This window comes from Periplaneta americana, chromosome 7 (assembly GCF_040183065.1).
Source record: "Periplaneta americana isolate PAMFEO1 chromosome 7, P.americana_PAMFEO1_priV1, whole genome shotgun sequence".
NCBI lineage: Eukaryota > Metazoa > Arthropoda > Insecta > Blattodea > Blattidae > Periplaneta > Periplaneta americana.
In genome coordinates this window covers 8,532,383-8,550,235 of record NC_091123.1, presented here as the reverse complement: position 1 = coordinate 8,550,235, position 17,853 = coordinate 8,532,383, and the positions used below count along the sequence as shown (strand labels likewise).

General features: G+C 33.1%; 1 protein-coding gene across 1 annotated transcript in view; it reads left to right on the top strand.

Moving 5' to 3' along the window:
- Positions 1-17,853, top strand: part of LOC138702872 (uncharacterized) — a 19,345-nt gene extending 1,492 nt beyond the window's left edge. Inside the window, exons 2-3 of the mRNA XM_069830237.1 lie at positions 6,899-7,065; positions 13,345-17,853. Of these exons, the coding sequence (XP_069686338.1) occupies positions 6,899-7,065; positions 13,345-14,247 (1,070 nt within the window). The 3' untranslated portion in view covers positions 14,248-17,853. The remainder of the gene's footprint in view (positions 1-6,898; positions 7,066-13,344) is intronic.

Here is a 17,853-nt window from a genome sequence, read left to right as displayed (position 1 = left end):
TTGTGATCATTAATGATAACGGGAGTAATAATAACTGTTGTTTTACTATTTTATTATCAGTAGTATTACTTTTGTTTTCTTAGAAGTTTCAAACTGTGCATAGTTATAGCGCGAATGGCCATACGGGCTCGTGCGAAGGATCTTGTGTACATGAGTTTAATTTATTGTGTGTCAATAAATACACTTCATTCATTCATTCATTTATTATTATTATTATTATTATTATTATTATTATTATTATTATCATCATCATCATTATTGTTATTATTATTATTATTATTATTATTATTATTATTATTATTACTTACCGGCTTTCAAGGAACCCGGAGGTTCATTGCCACCCTCACATAAGCCCGCCATCGGTCCCTATCCAGTCTCCATCATCACATCCCACCTCCCTCAAATTCATTTTAATATTATCTTCCCATTTACGTCTCGGCCTTCCTAAAGGTCTTTTTCCCTCCGGCCTCCCAACTAGCACTCTATATGCATTTCTGGATTCGCCCATACGTGCTACATGCCCTGCCCATCTCAAACGTCATTATTATTATTATTATTATTATTATTATTATTATTATTATTATTATTATTATTATTAACTGTGGAGTCCTGTATGGGTTTACTTTACGACCTCTTTTTATAATCTTCATTCAGGATATCTGCAAAAGAATAAATTCTGTCTATTATTCGCCATTAATAAAAGATCTTCGGTACAATCAGAAGTATCAGATAAATTTCAGAACACGGGTTCCTTCCTTTCCCTCTTACTTCAAAATTCCAACCTTGTGCACAAAAATAAATTATTGGCACTGAAAAGTGTCTTTTCGTAAGCATGATGATGCGCTATCGACAAACCCAGACAATTCTGCTCTTTTTAGTATTCTAAGATATAATTGTCAGTAAGGAATCCGTATAATTTCTCTTTACTTCGTCGTAATGTCATATTTCTGTCCCATACAATGCCACACAAAGCACTTCACTGATCTCTTTCTTAGTTATTTTTCCAGAAATCCACAGAAAATTCTCCTTTTTCTATTAAAAACTTCCTTTGCCATTGTTATCCTCCTTTTAACTTTCTGGCAGCAGCTCATGTTACTACTTATAGTACACCCCAACAGTGGCGGCTCGTGACATGTGTTCACACTTTTGTGTTCCAAAACCGAAGAGAATTTGAAATCGTACATTTAGCCTAATATGAAATGTCATGATTCCAATGTTTCACTATCGAAAAAGTGTACATAAATTCAAAACATATAATAATAATAATAATAATAATAATAATAATAATATAATAATAATTATTATTATTATTTATTTATTGATTTATTTATTTATTTATTGATATTTATGTGCTGGACAACAGCCATAGGCCAATAAAAGTCCAGCACAGTGATACAAATAATGCAATAAAATGAACAACTATGGTACACATTACATAATAGAGATAACAACAAAAAAGAACAAGGTTTACGATGATTAGTTTACAAGGATTAATACTATTATATTTTAAGGAAAAGAGTTGATTCATACAAAAGTATTACCAAAATGTGTAGAAAGATAATGCAATTAATATTAACAAAGACATTGCCATGTCCTAATACTTCTATACATTGAATGGATCGAAATCGCCTACATGTAAGTTAGCATGTTTAATACATCTGGAGACCGGCGAGGAAGATTTAGAATTTCTAATATAGAAGAGTTTGTGATGTCTCATGTCCTTCATAGGAATACGAAGGCTGACACTATTTAAGAAAGATTGACAATTAAAGACACCTTTAAGGACCTTGCATAAGAATAAGTAATCGAGATCATGACATCTGGCATACAGGCTTCGACATTTAAAGTGCTCACATTTTTTATCATAGTTACACTCAGAGCTATTAGGCAGGAATCGGTAAGAACATAATGAAATAAATTTCCTTTGAATATTTTCAAGTTTAGCCGAATCAGAATTAGTAATAGAGTTCCAAACTACAGATGCATATTCGAGTTTCGATCTCACTAATGTATAGTATAGTATTAAAAGAGAGTCAGGTGTTGAAAAAGAATAAGTAATTGACCGAATTATTCCTAACATTCTTATTGCGTGGTTATAAATATAATCAATGTGATTGTGAAAATATAATTTATTGTCAATTAATACACCAAGGTCTCTAATACAATCTTTTCTGTTAATTAATAAATTTTTTAGGTGATAGTTATATTTTAGTGTAAAGGTTTTCCTTGAAAATGATATTACGTAAGTTTTGGATTCATTAATCATCATCCCATTATCAACTGACCATTTGGTAATTGAATTAATGTCACCCTGAAGAAATTGACAGTCGACAACACTATTGATTTTTCGAAAAATTTTAAGATCATCAGCGAATAATAGATAGTCAGAACTTATTCTTTTGCAAATATCGTCAATGAAGATTAAAAATAGAAGAGGTCCTAAAGTTGAGCCCTGGGGCACACCACAAATAATATTAAATGGATCAGAGAGAGTATTCGAAATTCGTACACAAGATTGTCTATCGTGTAAATAATTTTCAAACCAGTTTACGTAGCTTACCGATAATCCTATATTATTTAATTTAGACAATAGTATAGAGTGTGGAACTATATCAAACGCCTTACTGAAATCAAAATATATTGCATCTGTTTGGCCCTGGGATTCAACAACTGGTACAATCTGATTCAAATAAGAGACTAAGTTAGTTGTAGTAGATTTGGATTTTGTAAATCCGTGTTGTGCAGAATTTAATTTATTTTTAACAAAAAATGAAATATGTTTGTGAATTATAGTTTCAAAAATTTTAGAGAAATTATTTAAAATAGAGATAGGTCTGTAGTTACTAACTACATTCCTTTTGCCATTTTTAAAGACCGGAATAACTGCTGCTTGTTTCCAGTATGAAGGAAATACCCCAGATTTCAAACTAAAGTTAAATATGTGAACTAATAAAGGTGTAAGAATTTCTGAACACCCTTTAATTATAAAATTTGGAATACCATCAGTGCCCGTTGATTTAGTCGGCTTTAATTTTTTAATTGATTTCCTTACATCATCATGTGTTACTATAGGTATAGATAGACAGTCTGTACAATTGTTATTATTGTTTTGTGCCTTAAGATTAAGCTTTTTCTGAACTGAATTGAAATGGTTAGCAAATGCATTGACAATATCTTTTTCATCAGTGAGGTGTTTATCTTTAATAATTAATTCATATGGGTGGTTATCAGTTTTACGAAATGATTCAACATACTTCCAAAATTTCTTAGGTTCATTTTTTAAATTTTCATCGATTTTTTTAAGCCAAATTAATTTATCAGTTTTGATTTTAGATTTAACTAGTTTTCTATAATTAGAGAAAATTTGGTAATAGACATCAGTTTTGAATCTTTTATATTTTTTATGCGCCTTATCTTTTCTTCTGATAAGTTGACGTAAGCTGTTTGAAAACCATTCAGGATATTTAGACCTTTTAGTCATTGTGACTGGAATTGACTGAGATATGGCATTTTTAACAATCAAACATAATGAATTAGTTGCTACATTTACATCATTTGCTTGGTACACGCAATTCCAGTCACAGTTGTATAGATTAGTATAAAGATTCAAGTAATCACCTTGAGCATAATTATGAAAACAACTTTGTTGACTATGATTAGAGTAAGATAGATTAACTTCAAGATTTATTAGGAGAGGTGGATGATATTTATCTTGTAAGACTAGAGAATGCGAGGCCAGTTTGACTTCACACTCAGAAACATTTGTAAAAACTAAGTCAAGTAGGTTCATGTTATTAACTGTAGAGTTAATTTGTTGCAAGCTGATATAACTTAAGGATGAAAATAACTCATGTGATTTGATTTTGGCATAATAATGTATATCATTATGACAACAACCAGATGTCCAATCCATACCAGGAGCATTGTAGTCACCGAGCATTAATATTCTGTAATTGTGTGAGTCTAGATTGAATTCAAGAAAATTAAGATAGGATTTTAAAATTTTAGGATCAGTATCCGGTGAAAAATAATGATTGCCTATTAAAATATTATAACCATCTTCCGTAGGGATTTGAACCCATACACAGTCACTGATAGATTCAAGGTCATGTCTCCGATATACTCCAGATATCTGGTTGTTCACCGCTATTAATACACCTCCACCACGAGTTTTATTGGAATTATCTAGTTTTCTATTCCCACGCAAAATATTATAATAGTTAAGAAATAAATTATTGTATTCAGCAAGCTCATGTAGCCATGTTTCAGTAAGACAGATGATTTTATAATTATCACTAATTACATTTTCAAAAAATTCATCAATTTTTGTATTTAATCCTCTAACATTTTGATAATAGATTTCAAGATGATTACTTGAATTGAACATTGTGTGTTACTTGGAAAAATTTAAGAGGTATTTTCCCTAGAATCAACGGAAACAGAATCAGAATTAGTGGGGGGGAGTAAAATGTTGCTCAGATTTAAGTTTGCCATAAAATGGTGCAATAAGGCACCCAGCAGGCCAAACTTCGGCATTATTTATTAACTCAAAATCTCTCTCATCCACAGAAATGTGGAAGGATGAATATGTCTGAAATTTCGTTTTTAATTTTGTCACCACAAGGGACCTTAGATTTAGTTGATTCTTGAGAGTGTCCTCAATATTAGTTGCATTAACTTTCGAGCTAAACCTAGAGACAAAAAGTGATTTAGATTTAATTCTCACAGGAGCCATTTCTAATGTACTCGTCATTGTTCCAACTTTAGGCTCACGTTTTCTGTACTTCTTCTTAGTAACTAATTGAAAGCCCTCTGCATCAATAGAATCCGTTGGAACATTGGCCGTAGGAAGCTCGCTTTGCTTGTTATGCTGATTCAATGTAATAGTAGTAGCAGGCAAAGTCCTCCTGGTTGCTGAGTCAGCGGAATTACAAGCACTTGTATTGTCAGCTGCTATATTCTGCGACAAAACTTTGCTATATGAATTACTGAGAATGGGATAACTTGATTGATTAGATTGTTGACCATTATTGGTATTAATATGATCTGATATAAGGGGAGAGCAACCCTTAGATAATAGCTCAGACACTTGGAGCTTAAGCGCCACATTTTCATTCTTTAACTCACACATGTCTTTTTGTAGACTCTTTACATATTCTAAGATATCACTAACCATATCGATTAATGATACACTGTTGAGTCTAACAGTTTCAATTTGAACCGAAAGACCTTCAGCTGCACTTGAAGACAAATTAGGAAGAACCAACTCACGTGCTGGAGATATCACCTTTTTCCCAGCAGCACCATTACTGGAACGAACCGGTGTGTTGTCACCATGTGAAGACTTAGATGCACTAACACATTTTAGGCACTTGTATGAAGAACTACCACTTTGCGTATATATATCATATTCTGCATCACCAATATTGATGCAGTCCAAATGGAAACGTAGACCACAGGGCCCTACACATTTAAGAAATTTTTGTCTGCCATAGAAAACCCCACTGCAAGTAGGGCAGGCATCCTTGCTAGGTGCCATCCTAAGAAAACGAAGCACTGAATATATGTTGTGTAATACACGCAGCTACTCGTACACACATCCGATCAGCATGAAGGCTGACAACCGAATGATGATGATGATAATAATAATAATAATAATAATAATAACAATAACAATAACAATAACAATAATAATAATAATAATAACAACAATAACAATAATAATAATAATAATACCCAGTCTTTTTATTTCCAATTTTTCCTGGTAAGTCAGTTTACCCAGTTCTTTATTGTTCAGAATTGCTTGAACAGAGTTTATTGTTTACATTTGTTAAAAATTAATACATACCACAGTGCCGTTATTTACAAAAGCATGTGTTCAGTAATACATTTTGGTTCACAACACATTGATACACTATAGCCTATACCAGTACTGTAATCCCATTCACAATGATTGATTACTATAAATACTTGCCAGTCAGCCAGCAAGTGTTTGAAAGTCAAACTATGCTATTATGCTAACACTAAGGTATAGTAATTCACAAACTACACTCTCGTAGCAGCACTGTACACACATCCACACAAAGTAAATGTTCCAACAGTGAGAAATGCTAACACCTATAGGCTAAAATACAGACTATTAAATTTCCTCCTCGAGATGTCTTTGCTCGAGATATAGGACGTGAACGATAGGCATCGATGCACCTGACATCTGTAGGATAAATTCACTGTTCACTTAATGCTTTGTGCTCTTGACAAGTCATAAGCGACCAACGAAAGACAATTTTATCCCGCGCATGCGTGAAATTCCTGTAACCATCTTGAAAAGAGCATGGCTTGTACGTGAATGCATGTTGCCAAGTTTACATAAGAAGTTTATGCAAGATGCGGGAAGTTTAAAATACTCGATTCTGATATACATCCCCACTGCGTCAATACGGCATTAAATAATAAAACTAGTCGTGCATTAATGGAAACAAGGTGTTCACGTGCTCTTGTTGATGCACTGCCACTGCACCCCAAGTATTTGAAGTTGTCCTCTTGTTCCACTGCCACATTTCGAATTCCCACTTTTACCATCTTTATTTTTCTTCCGATAACTATGATATAGTCTTGTTTTCATTTATCTCCGTCCCATACTGCCCACAATTGTCATTTAACTCCAGTATCATATCCCTTAGTGTTTGGAGAAAATAAAATAAATAATGGCTTTAAAAATGTTGGTACTTAACAGAAGAAGAGTAGCTATATTGCATACTATTGTATTACATCTATCCTAATCTCAAACAGAAACGGCTTCTTCTTATTCCTTTATAAACTTTGATTTTACTGTTTAATAATTAAAAATGTTATTCTGTCTTTGTAGCTAAAATAATAAATTTGTTAAATTTCGTTTCAGATTTGGATAATCAAATGTTGGAACACCAGAATCCATTTGACGAGCATCTTTTCTACGTGCTGGATAGTTTCTTGAAAAGAATGCCAAAGCCTGTGTGTCTAGTGGCACACAATGGCCTTAGGTTTGATTTTCCGGTCCTTCAAGCAGAACTGAGTACCATTGGCAAGGTATGGTGTGAAAAGAAAATATGTATGTATTTATTTACACTGCAAGTGGGCAAGCACCCGGTGGCAGTGGTATATACAATATTAACAATACACAATAAAATGATAAGCAATACACAATAAAATTTACAATACACAATACAATTTTACAACACATATACAATTTTATACACAATAACAATAAAACATAAATAAAATACAGTACCTAATTTTACAATACAACCTACATAATTATGTATAGGTCCTACACAAGTTTCAATAGTCTTTCACTTTACTCTCATCTCATTCCCTGTAGTGGCACTATGACGCATTTCACTGACACTTTAGCACACATTTCACTGACACTCTGTAACACATTTCACTGACACTATAGAACACATTTCATCGACGCTATAAATTATCACTGATCGGAACTGATCACTGCACTGTAAAACCATAACTTCACTGACTCACCTCGCTTCACTGATACAACAGTTCAAATAAGTCAAATAATTACATCCTTATGCATACTTATAAACAGAACTACATTTAAACTAAACATTTCTAGTCTAAGGCCCTCTTAAACGCTATTTTTAAATAATTTACAATTCAAACCAAGAAAGTAAACTCGTCAGGCTAAGATAGATACATGTCACCTTAAAAAATTAAATGTTGAATGTCACCTTAATTTTAATTTGCACCTTATACACAACTTTTTAAATTATTCTTGAATCTCCTTAAGGAAGGACAGCCCTCAAAGACCGCTGCAGGTAGGTCATTCCAATCATTTATAGTTCTATTTAAAAATGAGAATTTACCTACATCCGTTTTCTGTTTCCTACATTTGATTTTAAAATCATTATCATTCCTACCATAGTACGTTGGCTTTTCTAACCGAGCCGTTATGTCTACCCATGCTTTCTGACCTAGATGTGCTCTATACAATGATGTTATTCTAGTTTTTCTACGTCTGTTTTCCAAAGTTTCCCATTTAAGTTCTTTTATCGTATCGTTTCCATCTTCTCTTTTACCTTTAACAAATTTAGCTGCCCTATACTGGATTCTTTCTAAGCAATTTATCTGATATATTCTATAGGGATCCCAACATGTAGTTCCGTATTCCATTAACGGTCGCACTAACGTTAGATATGCTATTTCCCTCGATTTGGGGCTAGCCTTTCTCAAGATTCTCATAATAAAGTGAAGTGCCCTCCATGCTTTACCCGTAACATTATCAACATGCTCTCCCCAAGAAAGTTTGGAGTTTAAATACACTCCTAGGTATTTACAACATTGTTCTTGCGGAATTACAACACCACTGAATTCGTAATTAAGACTAGTTTCCTCTCGGGTTTTACAAAATGTTATAGATTTACTTTTAGAACCATTTATTTTCATCCTATGCTTTAACACCCAGTTATAGATTTTATTCAAGTCTGTTTGAATAGCATCTACATCTGAATTATTTCTAATCTTTCTATAGATAATGCAGTCGTCTGCAAATAGCCTCACATTTGATGTAATATTCTGGCATAGGTCATTTACGTATATTATAAAGAGTAATGGACCCAGAACGCTGCCCTGTGGCACCCCTGAACTTATATTTCCAATTTCCGATATTTCATGACCTACTCTAACTCTCTGGGTTCTACCTTTTAAGAATTCTTGGATCCATAGCACCACTCTTTTATCTATTCCTAGCCTACTTAACTTATATATTAATATGTCATGTGGCACCAAATCAAATGCTTTCGAAAAATCAATCACAACTGCATCGATTCTTGACTTTACATACGTCAGATGTAAGGCTAATCGGTCTGTAGTTTTCGACATCTAATTTATTTCCACCTTTATGTATGGGTACCACTATAGCTGATTTCCAGTCACATGGAATAGCTGCATTGTTTATGGAAACATGAAATATACGCATTAAGTATGGAATTATGGCCTCGGAACCTAATTTAAGAATCTCTGTAGCAATACTATCTGGTCCTCGAGACTTCCGATTTTTTAATTTCGTTATTCTCTCTCTAACCCCTTTGGAAGTTATTTTGAAAGTCGAAATTGGTTCACATTCACAGTCTGTGACACAACCACTCCTATCAGCGGGATTATTATTATTATTATTATTATTATTATTATTATTATTATTGAAAACCGAAATGAAATAGGAATTTAATAAGTCGGCCTTTTCTTTGTCATCAGTTATACTTTCTCCGTTCTGATTTCGTAAAAGCACTACTCCATTTTTTCCTTTTCTCCTGCGTACATAATTATAAAACTGTCTCCAATTGTTACTTTCATCTTCTTTTAAAATAGTTTTTAGAAAATTTTCCTGAGCTAACCTTTTTTCACACTCAAGTTTCTTAATTAATTCGACATATTTTTCCCAATGCTCATGGCTTCGTTTACGTTTGCTAAATGCGCGCCTTGTCTTTTTCTTTAAGTAGCGAATATAATTAGTGTAATATTCTGGGTCCGGATTTTTCTTAATTATTTTAGAAGGTACACATTTTACTAATGCCTCGAAAATTATACTCTTATATCAGAATGAGGAGTATGCCGAAATATTACACTGAGCATAGAGAAGTCCTAGATAAGCAATTTGAGATAAGGAACCAATGGTCACCAACGTAAAATGTCTATGATACAAGACATTAAAATAATTACCAATTTTGTACTCATAAATCAGTAGTAAAGCGAAACAGGGTTACAGTTGTATTAGAATGACCTCACTCCTCAGTGATTGAGAGAAATCTGTCTGCTAATAACTCATCATTAGACCATGGAACTTTTTGCACTAAAAAACCTGAAAATATGCATGTAAAAACTGTTGAAATATGCACTAAAGATTGCAATATATTCAGTAAAAAAATAAATTTTAGAGGCTCAATAATACAATATAAATCAAAATAATTAAAAATAATAAGTGTCAAGAAGCCATATTGCACAGAAGACGATCTTCCCATCAGCAGAAAAACATTTGTCTTCAGAAGCCCATTTCTTCAATAAATCTTTTCTGCTACTTTTTTATTTCAGCATGTCAGCGGTTGAACTTGTAAGCAAATCTTTCATGTATTGGTTCTTCACTTGATTGTGCAGTAAAACTTGTTGAAATGAAAATTTACACTCCACGAGACTTCAGTGTCGCAAGTGTTTAAAAATACATTCAGTTTTGTTTCTATGAAATCAGAGCACACTAGCAGCATTGTCTTCGCAGCAATTTCATGACCTCAACAATACATGATTTTGTCGCAGGTGTTTAAATACATTCATTTTTGGTTCTACGAAATCAAAGTAAAAGGTGGTAAAAGTCTGAATGACATTAGACGACACAGTTTTTCACTCTGGCTCCTGAAAAATTACACTTACACGACTAATACGTACACAAAGCAAAGCTAGCCTCATGTTAAAGTGGAAAACGACCCAACTTATACACTAGGGACAAGTATCCATTGTCATTGCAGCATTTTCATATCCTCAACAGTAATTAAGTAATTATTGGTTTTAGTTCTCGTATAATTGTTATTTCTTGGAAATTATTCTTATTTTTATCAGAGAGAAATTTTTAAATTGTATAATAAATCGGACAAAACAAGGAAAGATGTTAATATGCAAAATAAAAATATATATGCATTTAAAAGGGAAAATTCTCGTACTATGCATTTATGCAAAATAAAGTTTCATTCATATGTAAAAACCATGATTGCCAAAGATCCACTTTTACTTTTTCAATATTCCAAACCAATAAAAACATGCAATTGCAATGAATTTCCGCAATCTACTCACCACTAGTGTTTTCATAATTTATAGTTATAATCCGCAAAAATTTACAGACTGATCACATGATTGCATGTCACTGCATTAGTCTGGTGATCTGAACTCATTTGTTAACAATGTTGTTTCGTTTCTACTTTTTTCCTAGTGTTGTGAAATACCTATCATAATCATAGGCTGTGAATTTATAACTGTATCCTTATTGTTTTGTTGCATAATATTGACAGTTTTGCCATAATTTCATTGAAGATCAGTACCAAAAAGTGTGACAAGAAGCTGTGGCAACTGTGCCTTCAGTGATGATAGAAGCAAGACTAGAGTAGGAAGAGATGCACAGCCATCAATGTGTCTCTGTGACTATTTCAAAACCTGTTCACAGAAGGATATTTACAAATGGCTTTTAAGGAACCCGGAGTTTCATTGCCGCCCTCACATAAGCTCGCCATTGGTCCCTATCCTGTGCAAGATTAATCCAGTCTCTATCATCATATCACACCTCCCTCAAATCCATTTTAATATTACACTCCCATCTACGTCTCGGCCTCCCCAAAGATCTTTTTCCCTCCGGCCTCTTAACTAACACTCTATATGCATTTCTAGATTTGCCCATACATGCTACATACCCTGCCCATCTCAAACATCTGGATTTAATGTTCCTAATTATGTCAGGTGAAGAATACAATGCATGCAGGTCTGTGTTGTGTAACTTCCTTCATTCTCCTGTAACTTCATCCCTCTTAGCCCCATATATTTTCCTAAGAACGTTATTCTCAAACACCCTTAATCTCTGTTTCTCTCTCAAAGTGAGAGTTCAAGTTTCACAACCATGCAGAACAACCGGTAATATAACTGTTTTATAAATTCTAAATTTCAGATTTTTTGACAGCAGACTAGTTGACAAGGGCTTCTCAACTGAATAATAACAGGCATTTCCCATATTTATTCTGTGTTTAATTTCCTTCCGAGTGTCATTTATATTTGTGACTGTTTACAGAAGGATATTAGGTTTTATGTTAACGTTCTGATCTGATTAATCTAGGGTGTCTACCAGTAACAACAGTAACCAAATGTAACTAATTTAAGAAATTGGTAACGAAAAGCAATGAATTTAAAAGTCTCGAATGATTGTGGGTAACGAAATTACGCATATTGTTCTGCTTCACGTATTTAATCTTGGCTAAGGTGGAGCTGAAACAACTGGAGTTGCAAAAACAAATTAAGGATTCACGGAAAGAATATACTAAGTCATTTTTCTTAAATTTTGCAGGAGAGCATTTCTTAGCTTTAATATACTCAGAAAACGTTTTGAATTTACATCTTATTTAGTTTAATTTACCATGTTACAATGCAGGCTTTTTAGCCTTCTGATTTACTAGAAAGATAGTTCTCTTTATGAGCTAGCAGATGGGACCAAAAAACAAAAACAAACAAAAAGTGACTTAGCGTGTTCTTTCCGTGGACCCTTCAAATGTTATTGGAAGAAAAATCTGAGGAGTAAATATCCATTGAAATCAAAATCAGAGAACTTAAGAAACAAGTTGGATGATAAATCATAAGTTGACTGAAATGTGATTATTGTTTTTTCATCAAGCTTATAAATAATTGTTATGTTATGGTACCATAGCTGAAAGGTAACTAATTATTTCTTTTCACATTTTCGGTAGGCAACCTATTCATATCTCAAAAGGACTCTCTTTAGTTTCTTTCCAACCTCTATGCAGGATTTTCCTTTTAGAAGTGCATTTTAACACAAATGGAAATTTTTTCTGCTTTTGTTTTGAATTTGTCATTTATAATTGAGGCATTTATTGCAAAAACCCTTGCCAAAAAAGGAAGGAATTGATTTCTTGCTGTATGTTGATAGATGTGACTACTCCCTATTATTGTATTGTATTGTATTGTATTTATTTCCATTCCATGGTATTCGTACATCGATTTAAAACTAGAATATGGAACATGTCAAAAAAAACTTAATAGTACCACAAAGTCTTCATTCATAGTCACAGTCTAGTTGAAATGTATATAGAATGATTTTACAACAAGGGATTAGTTGTTGTTTAGTTAACGTCCGAAAACAGGTCTGAACCTCACAAGTGATACCAGGAAGGCACCACTTATGAGGCAACTAGGCCAGGAGATAATGGGATAGGGTGGCCAGTATTGATACTTAATACAAGACAGAAATATTGATGCAACATTACTGAGTGTCATAAATTTATCTATAGAATAGAAAGCATGAGAAATTAGGTACTTCTTTGATTAGTGAATGATGTACAATATTTTCTACAACAAAACTAGTTGTCAGTCGTAAGAAGCATTTGAAATATTACCACTTCTGGAAAAACCCCAGAAGTCAAAGTTGGTATAGTTTTATTTATCATACCAGTACTGAAAATTTGTACTTTTTGACAAGTGGAGTTTTGCAATAAATTACACTGTACAATAGAAAATAGGAGTAGAAACCATAAAATTTATGTGCAGCTACAATGCACCGCTTATCTAGCGTGAAATTTATTTCTTTTACAGACTCTTCCTGACGATATCATGTGTGCTGATTCCCTTCCTGCATTCAGAGAGCTGATACCGAAAAAGAATGGCTCTCTGTACAAAAAAACTGTGCAGTTAAGAATGGATGACATCGTTCCTCTCCAGAATGGAAGCTTGTCCGAAGGCAGCAAGGAAATTGTAGCTGAAGGTGAAACGATCTCACGATCATCCGATTCGGCAGTCAAATGGGCAGTGAAGGAAATCTGCTTGGATGAGTCGGGTATTTCACCATTGAAATGTGATATGACAGAGCTTCTCTGGAACGAGTATGACGAAGCATTGTCCTCAGTCCTGGACTCTGTCGAGTCTTCTCCTGATTTGAAATCCGGAAACAAAGGTGATATTTTTGATGATGTAGATGACCAGCTGTGTTACGAAGCCCTGGACTCTGTAGAAAAAATTAAAACCAAACACGAAAACAATGAATCAACCACTGTAGAAAAAATTAAAACTAATCACGAAAACCATGAATCATCCTCGTTTGAGCAGACGCCAGAAAGAGGTGGTACTAATGTTGTTCAGGAAGCAGAAGGTGGCTCATTGCAGGAAAAGCTTGAGAAGACGCCGGACCATTCCATCCAGAAGGACAAAACTTTCAAAACACCGAAAACTGAGAAGAATAAGAGAGGACGGGTCAACGTAACATGCTATGCGAGGAAGAGACTGAATTTCTCATTTGAGAAAGTGACTGATGCTCCCAATAGTTACAAGCTGGGTGACTTATACCGATTCCTCGCCAAGAAAGAGCCAACCAACTGCCACAGAGCAGAAGGAGACGCCCTGACTCTCCTGCAGTGCGTCATTGGGATGGGTGACCGCTTCACGGACTGGGCAGACAAGAATGCCATCCAGTTCAACAGTGTTCAGAAAATGAAGCAGTGATATCCCTGCATACATTTTTTTGGGGTCTTTATTTAATCTTAAGGATTTTTTTTTAGATTCTATGCCAGTTATAATTTTAATGAGGGAAAAGCTAGTATGAATTTTTTATTAAGAAGGGGATTGTGTTTGATTACCTTCATTTTTGTCGGAGGATTATTCGATCACTGTCCTGATTGTGCAAGAGTTTCGATCCATTTTGATAAAGAATCTAATACCTTTTATTTGTCTCAGCAATTGGAAAAACAGCTGAATTATAGATGAGACAATTAATGAACTCATATTTTTTCCGCGAATTTCACTCCCTTCCTCACTCCACACATGGCAGCTGTGCTATAGATTTATCTCAGAATAAAGAGTTCAGGTGCCAACAACAATACAACGTACCTCTAGCACCTGGGCTCCCCCACCTGAGTGATATCCATCCCCCCCATAGGCAGCTCTGTTGCACAATTTCTAGTTTTAAATGTCATTCCTACTGTATGAATTAAATGAAAGTGAGTCAAGGAGATGATGCGAGAAAGTTTTGTCTTCATTTTAAAAATATCGTCCACCAGCATGAAGGAATTGCATATTTTGATTATATTTAGGAAATATAATTCTTTTGTGTCATTTTTAAATCTGTAGTTCGAGATGACTTGAATTTACAAGGAGGAGCCACTGTTTGATACAGCTGTAGCTGGTGGTATGTGTTCAAAAACACAAGGCAGTATTGGCAATTTCAAACCTTACTGGTTATATTAACAGTAAATTTGGCTAGTCCTGCCCCTTATAAGTATAATATTATTAAAGAGAGAGTAGATTCTTCACTTCTTGGTAGAGTGGAGGAATACTGAACAGACCAAAAACATTAGTCTGCTTGCTAGCATACATACTAAATAAATTAGGATATTTATGTATAATGACAAGTAACTACTCTTTACTTGAAATCCTTGAGTAGTTACTCGATTTCTTTGCTCTGGAAAGAGCAAATTCTGAACAAGAGAATAGTGTCTCGTTGAAGTAATTATTAAAATTTTGAATGTATAATGAGTCGAGTATACACTTTTTGTAGAGTAGTCACTCTATAATTTTAAGTGACCTCAGTAGGTGACTCATGTCTGAAGAGTAAAGTAAAAGTCAAGAAATGACAGATTTCAATGGAGTATTAAGATGTAGGAACATTTATAAAGCAAGGTGGGACTCCTTCAGATGTGACTATAGATCACTGAGGGAAAATACAGAATGGTTGGTGGAACATTTTATAAGGGAATCGAATGAAGAGGTGGTGCAGAAACAATTGAACATTAATAATTATCTCTATCATCTACATTGGACTCTGTTTACACATTCAAGGTAGACTAAACAAAATAATTAGTCTACGATTTAAAGGATTATTTCTCTAACAATTTCTCATCATATGCAGAGTATTTACTTATTCAAATGAGTTTACTCAGGAGTAGATTCTCAGAGAAGTTACTCGAATTTTTTACATATGTCTTATTGTTTCATATATGATGTATTTGTCCTGTCTCCTAATAATAGCCAGTAGTCCACCAAACAGTTCAAGAAAAATGTTTTTGAATATCAAGTAATGTGATAGTTGTATAGGAATATGTAAATAAATAAGTTCAACTTCAAAACTTTTGAAAATTGCTACAATTTTTTTTATTTAAAAAGTGGGTGATATTTTATCTTTCTAGGGCCCATTTGCTTGCATAGTTTTCGAATTTTTATGTGGTAAACATCTGAATCTTGATATGTACTAAAAATGGAATGAAAGACAGAACATGAGTACCATTAAAGTATTTAATTTCTATCATCAGAACTGATGGAGACTCTTGAGCCATTTTGATAATATATTCCTATCTACTTTGACCAATCTATATACTGAATACAAATAGCTTATCCCCAACGGTTGATGTTTGACAAATATGACATATTAGAACTAATTTCTTGAATCTTTTGAAGTGTCTTCATTAAGAAGAGTCATTTTGCTTATATCATAGTTATTTTGATATTTATTTTAGCTGTAATATTCTAGATTAGTTTTTCCACGTTAGTTTATTTTTAATCTTCATTATTGTCCTTTTTTTATACATGGGCTCATATGAAGAGGTTCCCTCTATAATGTTTGGGTGAACATGAAATGAAAAACAAGAAATGCCAGTTAAAACTTCTTTCACAAAAATATTTTTTGCACTATTGACCCTTTTGCTCAGTTTTTCGCACTAACATCTTGAAGAATATACCAGAGCTTCTAAATTAATTACTTATGATCAAAATTGTTGCCAACAACATAGATAAATTAACTTTTACTTAAGTTGGACTGAATGATGATTTCAGTATTTCTATATGGGAAACAGTAAACCAAAGTTAATAGTAGGCCTAACATGCAATATAGGATCGAAGTCGTCATGTGATTTAACAAATTTCATAATTGATTTAAAAACTATTTTTGAACCATCATAATTAAAAATCACACACAACTTAATTTTGTATCAAATTTAGCACATCCATAACTATTTATGGCGATCGTCTTGGACTCTATGAATACAAGAAAAGAATCTCAACCAGATATAAGCTGTTAAAGAAAATTAGCAGATTATACAACACTGATCATAAAATAAATTTCACTGCTTATGAAAAATTAAAAATGTAACTCATGTTAAATTAAGGCCGAAAGGAAACAAAAGAATATAGGATGAAACAACAATCCAGACAGGGAAGGGGCAGATTTACGTTCCAAGCACTAATAAAGTTGTTACGAAAATAAAATATAACTGAGCTTACGGCCTATAATGAATAAAAAGAAGAAATTTACTTTTGCAGCAAACATTAAGCTTTAATAAAGTTAGACATACATTTTCTTTTCCATTTTCACAGACATAGTTATTTTTTACTTGTCAACATAGACTGTATTTGAAAATAAAACAATTTTTCAAATTTCACATACAAATACCAAACACAGACTATAATCCCATTAGATTTTTACAGAAATCTGGCATGTCTTGTTATCTTCTAATAAATACCCTTCTCTTACCTTGATACCGATAGTGCCTTAGCACAAACTAAGAGTTCTGAAAATGTTTACTATCCACCAAGGATTGAAAGTATCCATAATTAACATAGGTTATGCATACAGTTGCAGTTGGACAGGAAGAAACCAAGCTGTTGTAACTCTTTGTAAATAAAGTGATAGATGTCTTCTGAAATAAGCTAATAATTATCCAAACATTGGAAAGAAACTATTTTAAATAGGAAGATCTTTGATTGTTACAGATGTGTAAAAGAATAAAGCATGAGATATGAAATGATATATTTATTCATCTATCATATATCTGTAAGACAGACATATTACAGTTCTATAAAATATAATACAACTTAAAAAAGTGCTAGTCTATCTTATATAAATCTTATAATATACCAGCAGTTTTTTTTATCTTTGGTATAACTGTTAATTTATATTGACATTTATATTGTGTTTTTAAAGTGATGTTTGTTTTCTGCTTAAATATAACATGCATCTTATGAATTACGTTATTGTTGTTTTTTTAGAGAAAACAGTGTAAAGATTAAAAATGCTGTATTTCATAAATCAAATCAATAAACTGATTTTATTGAACATTA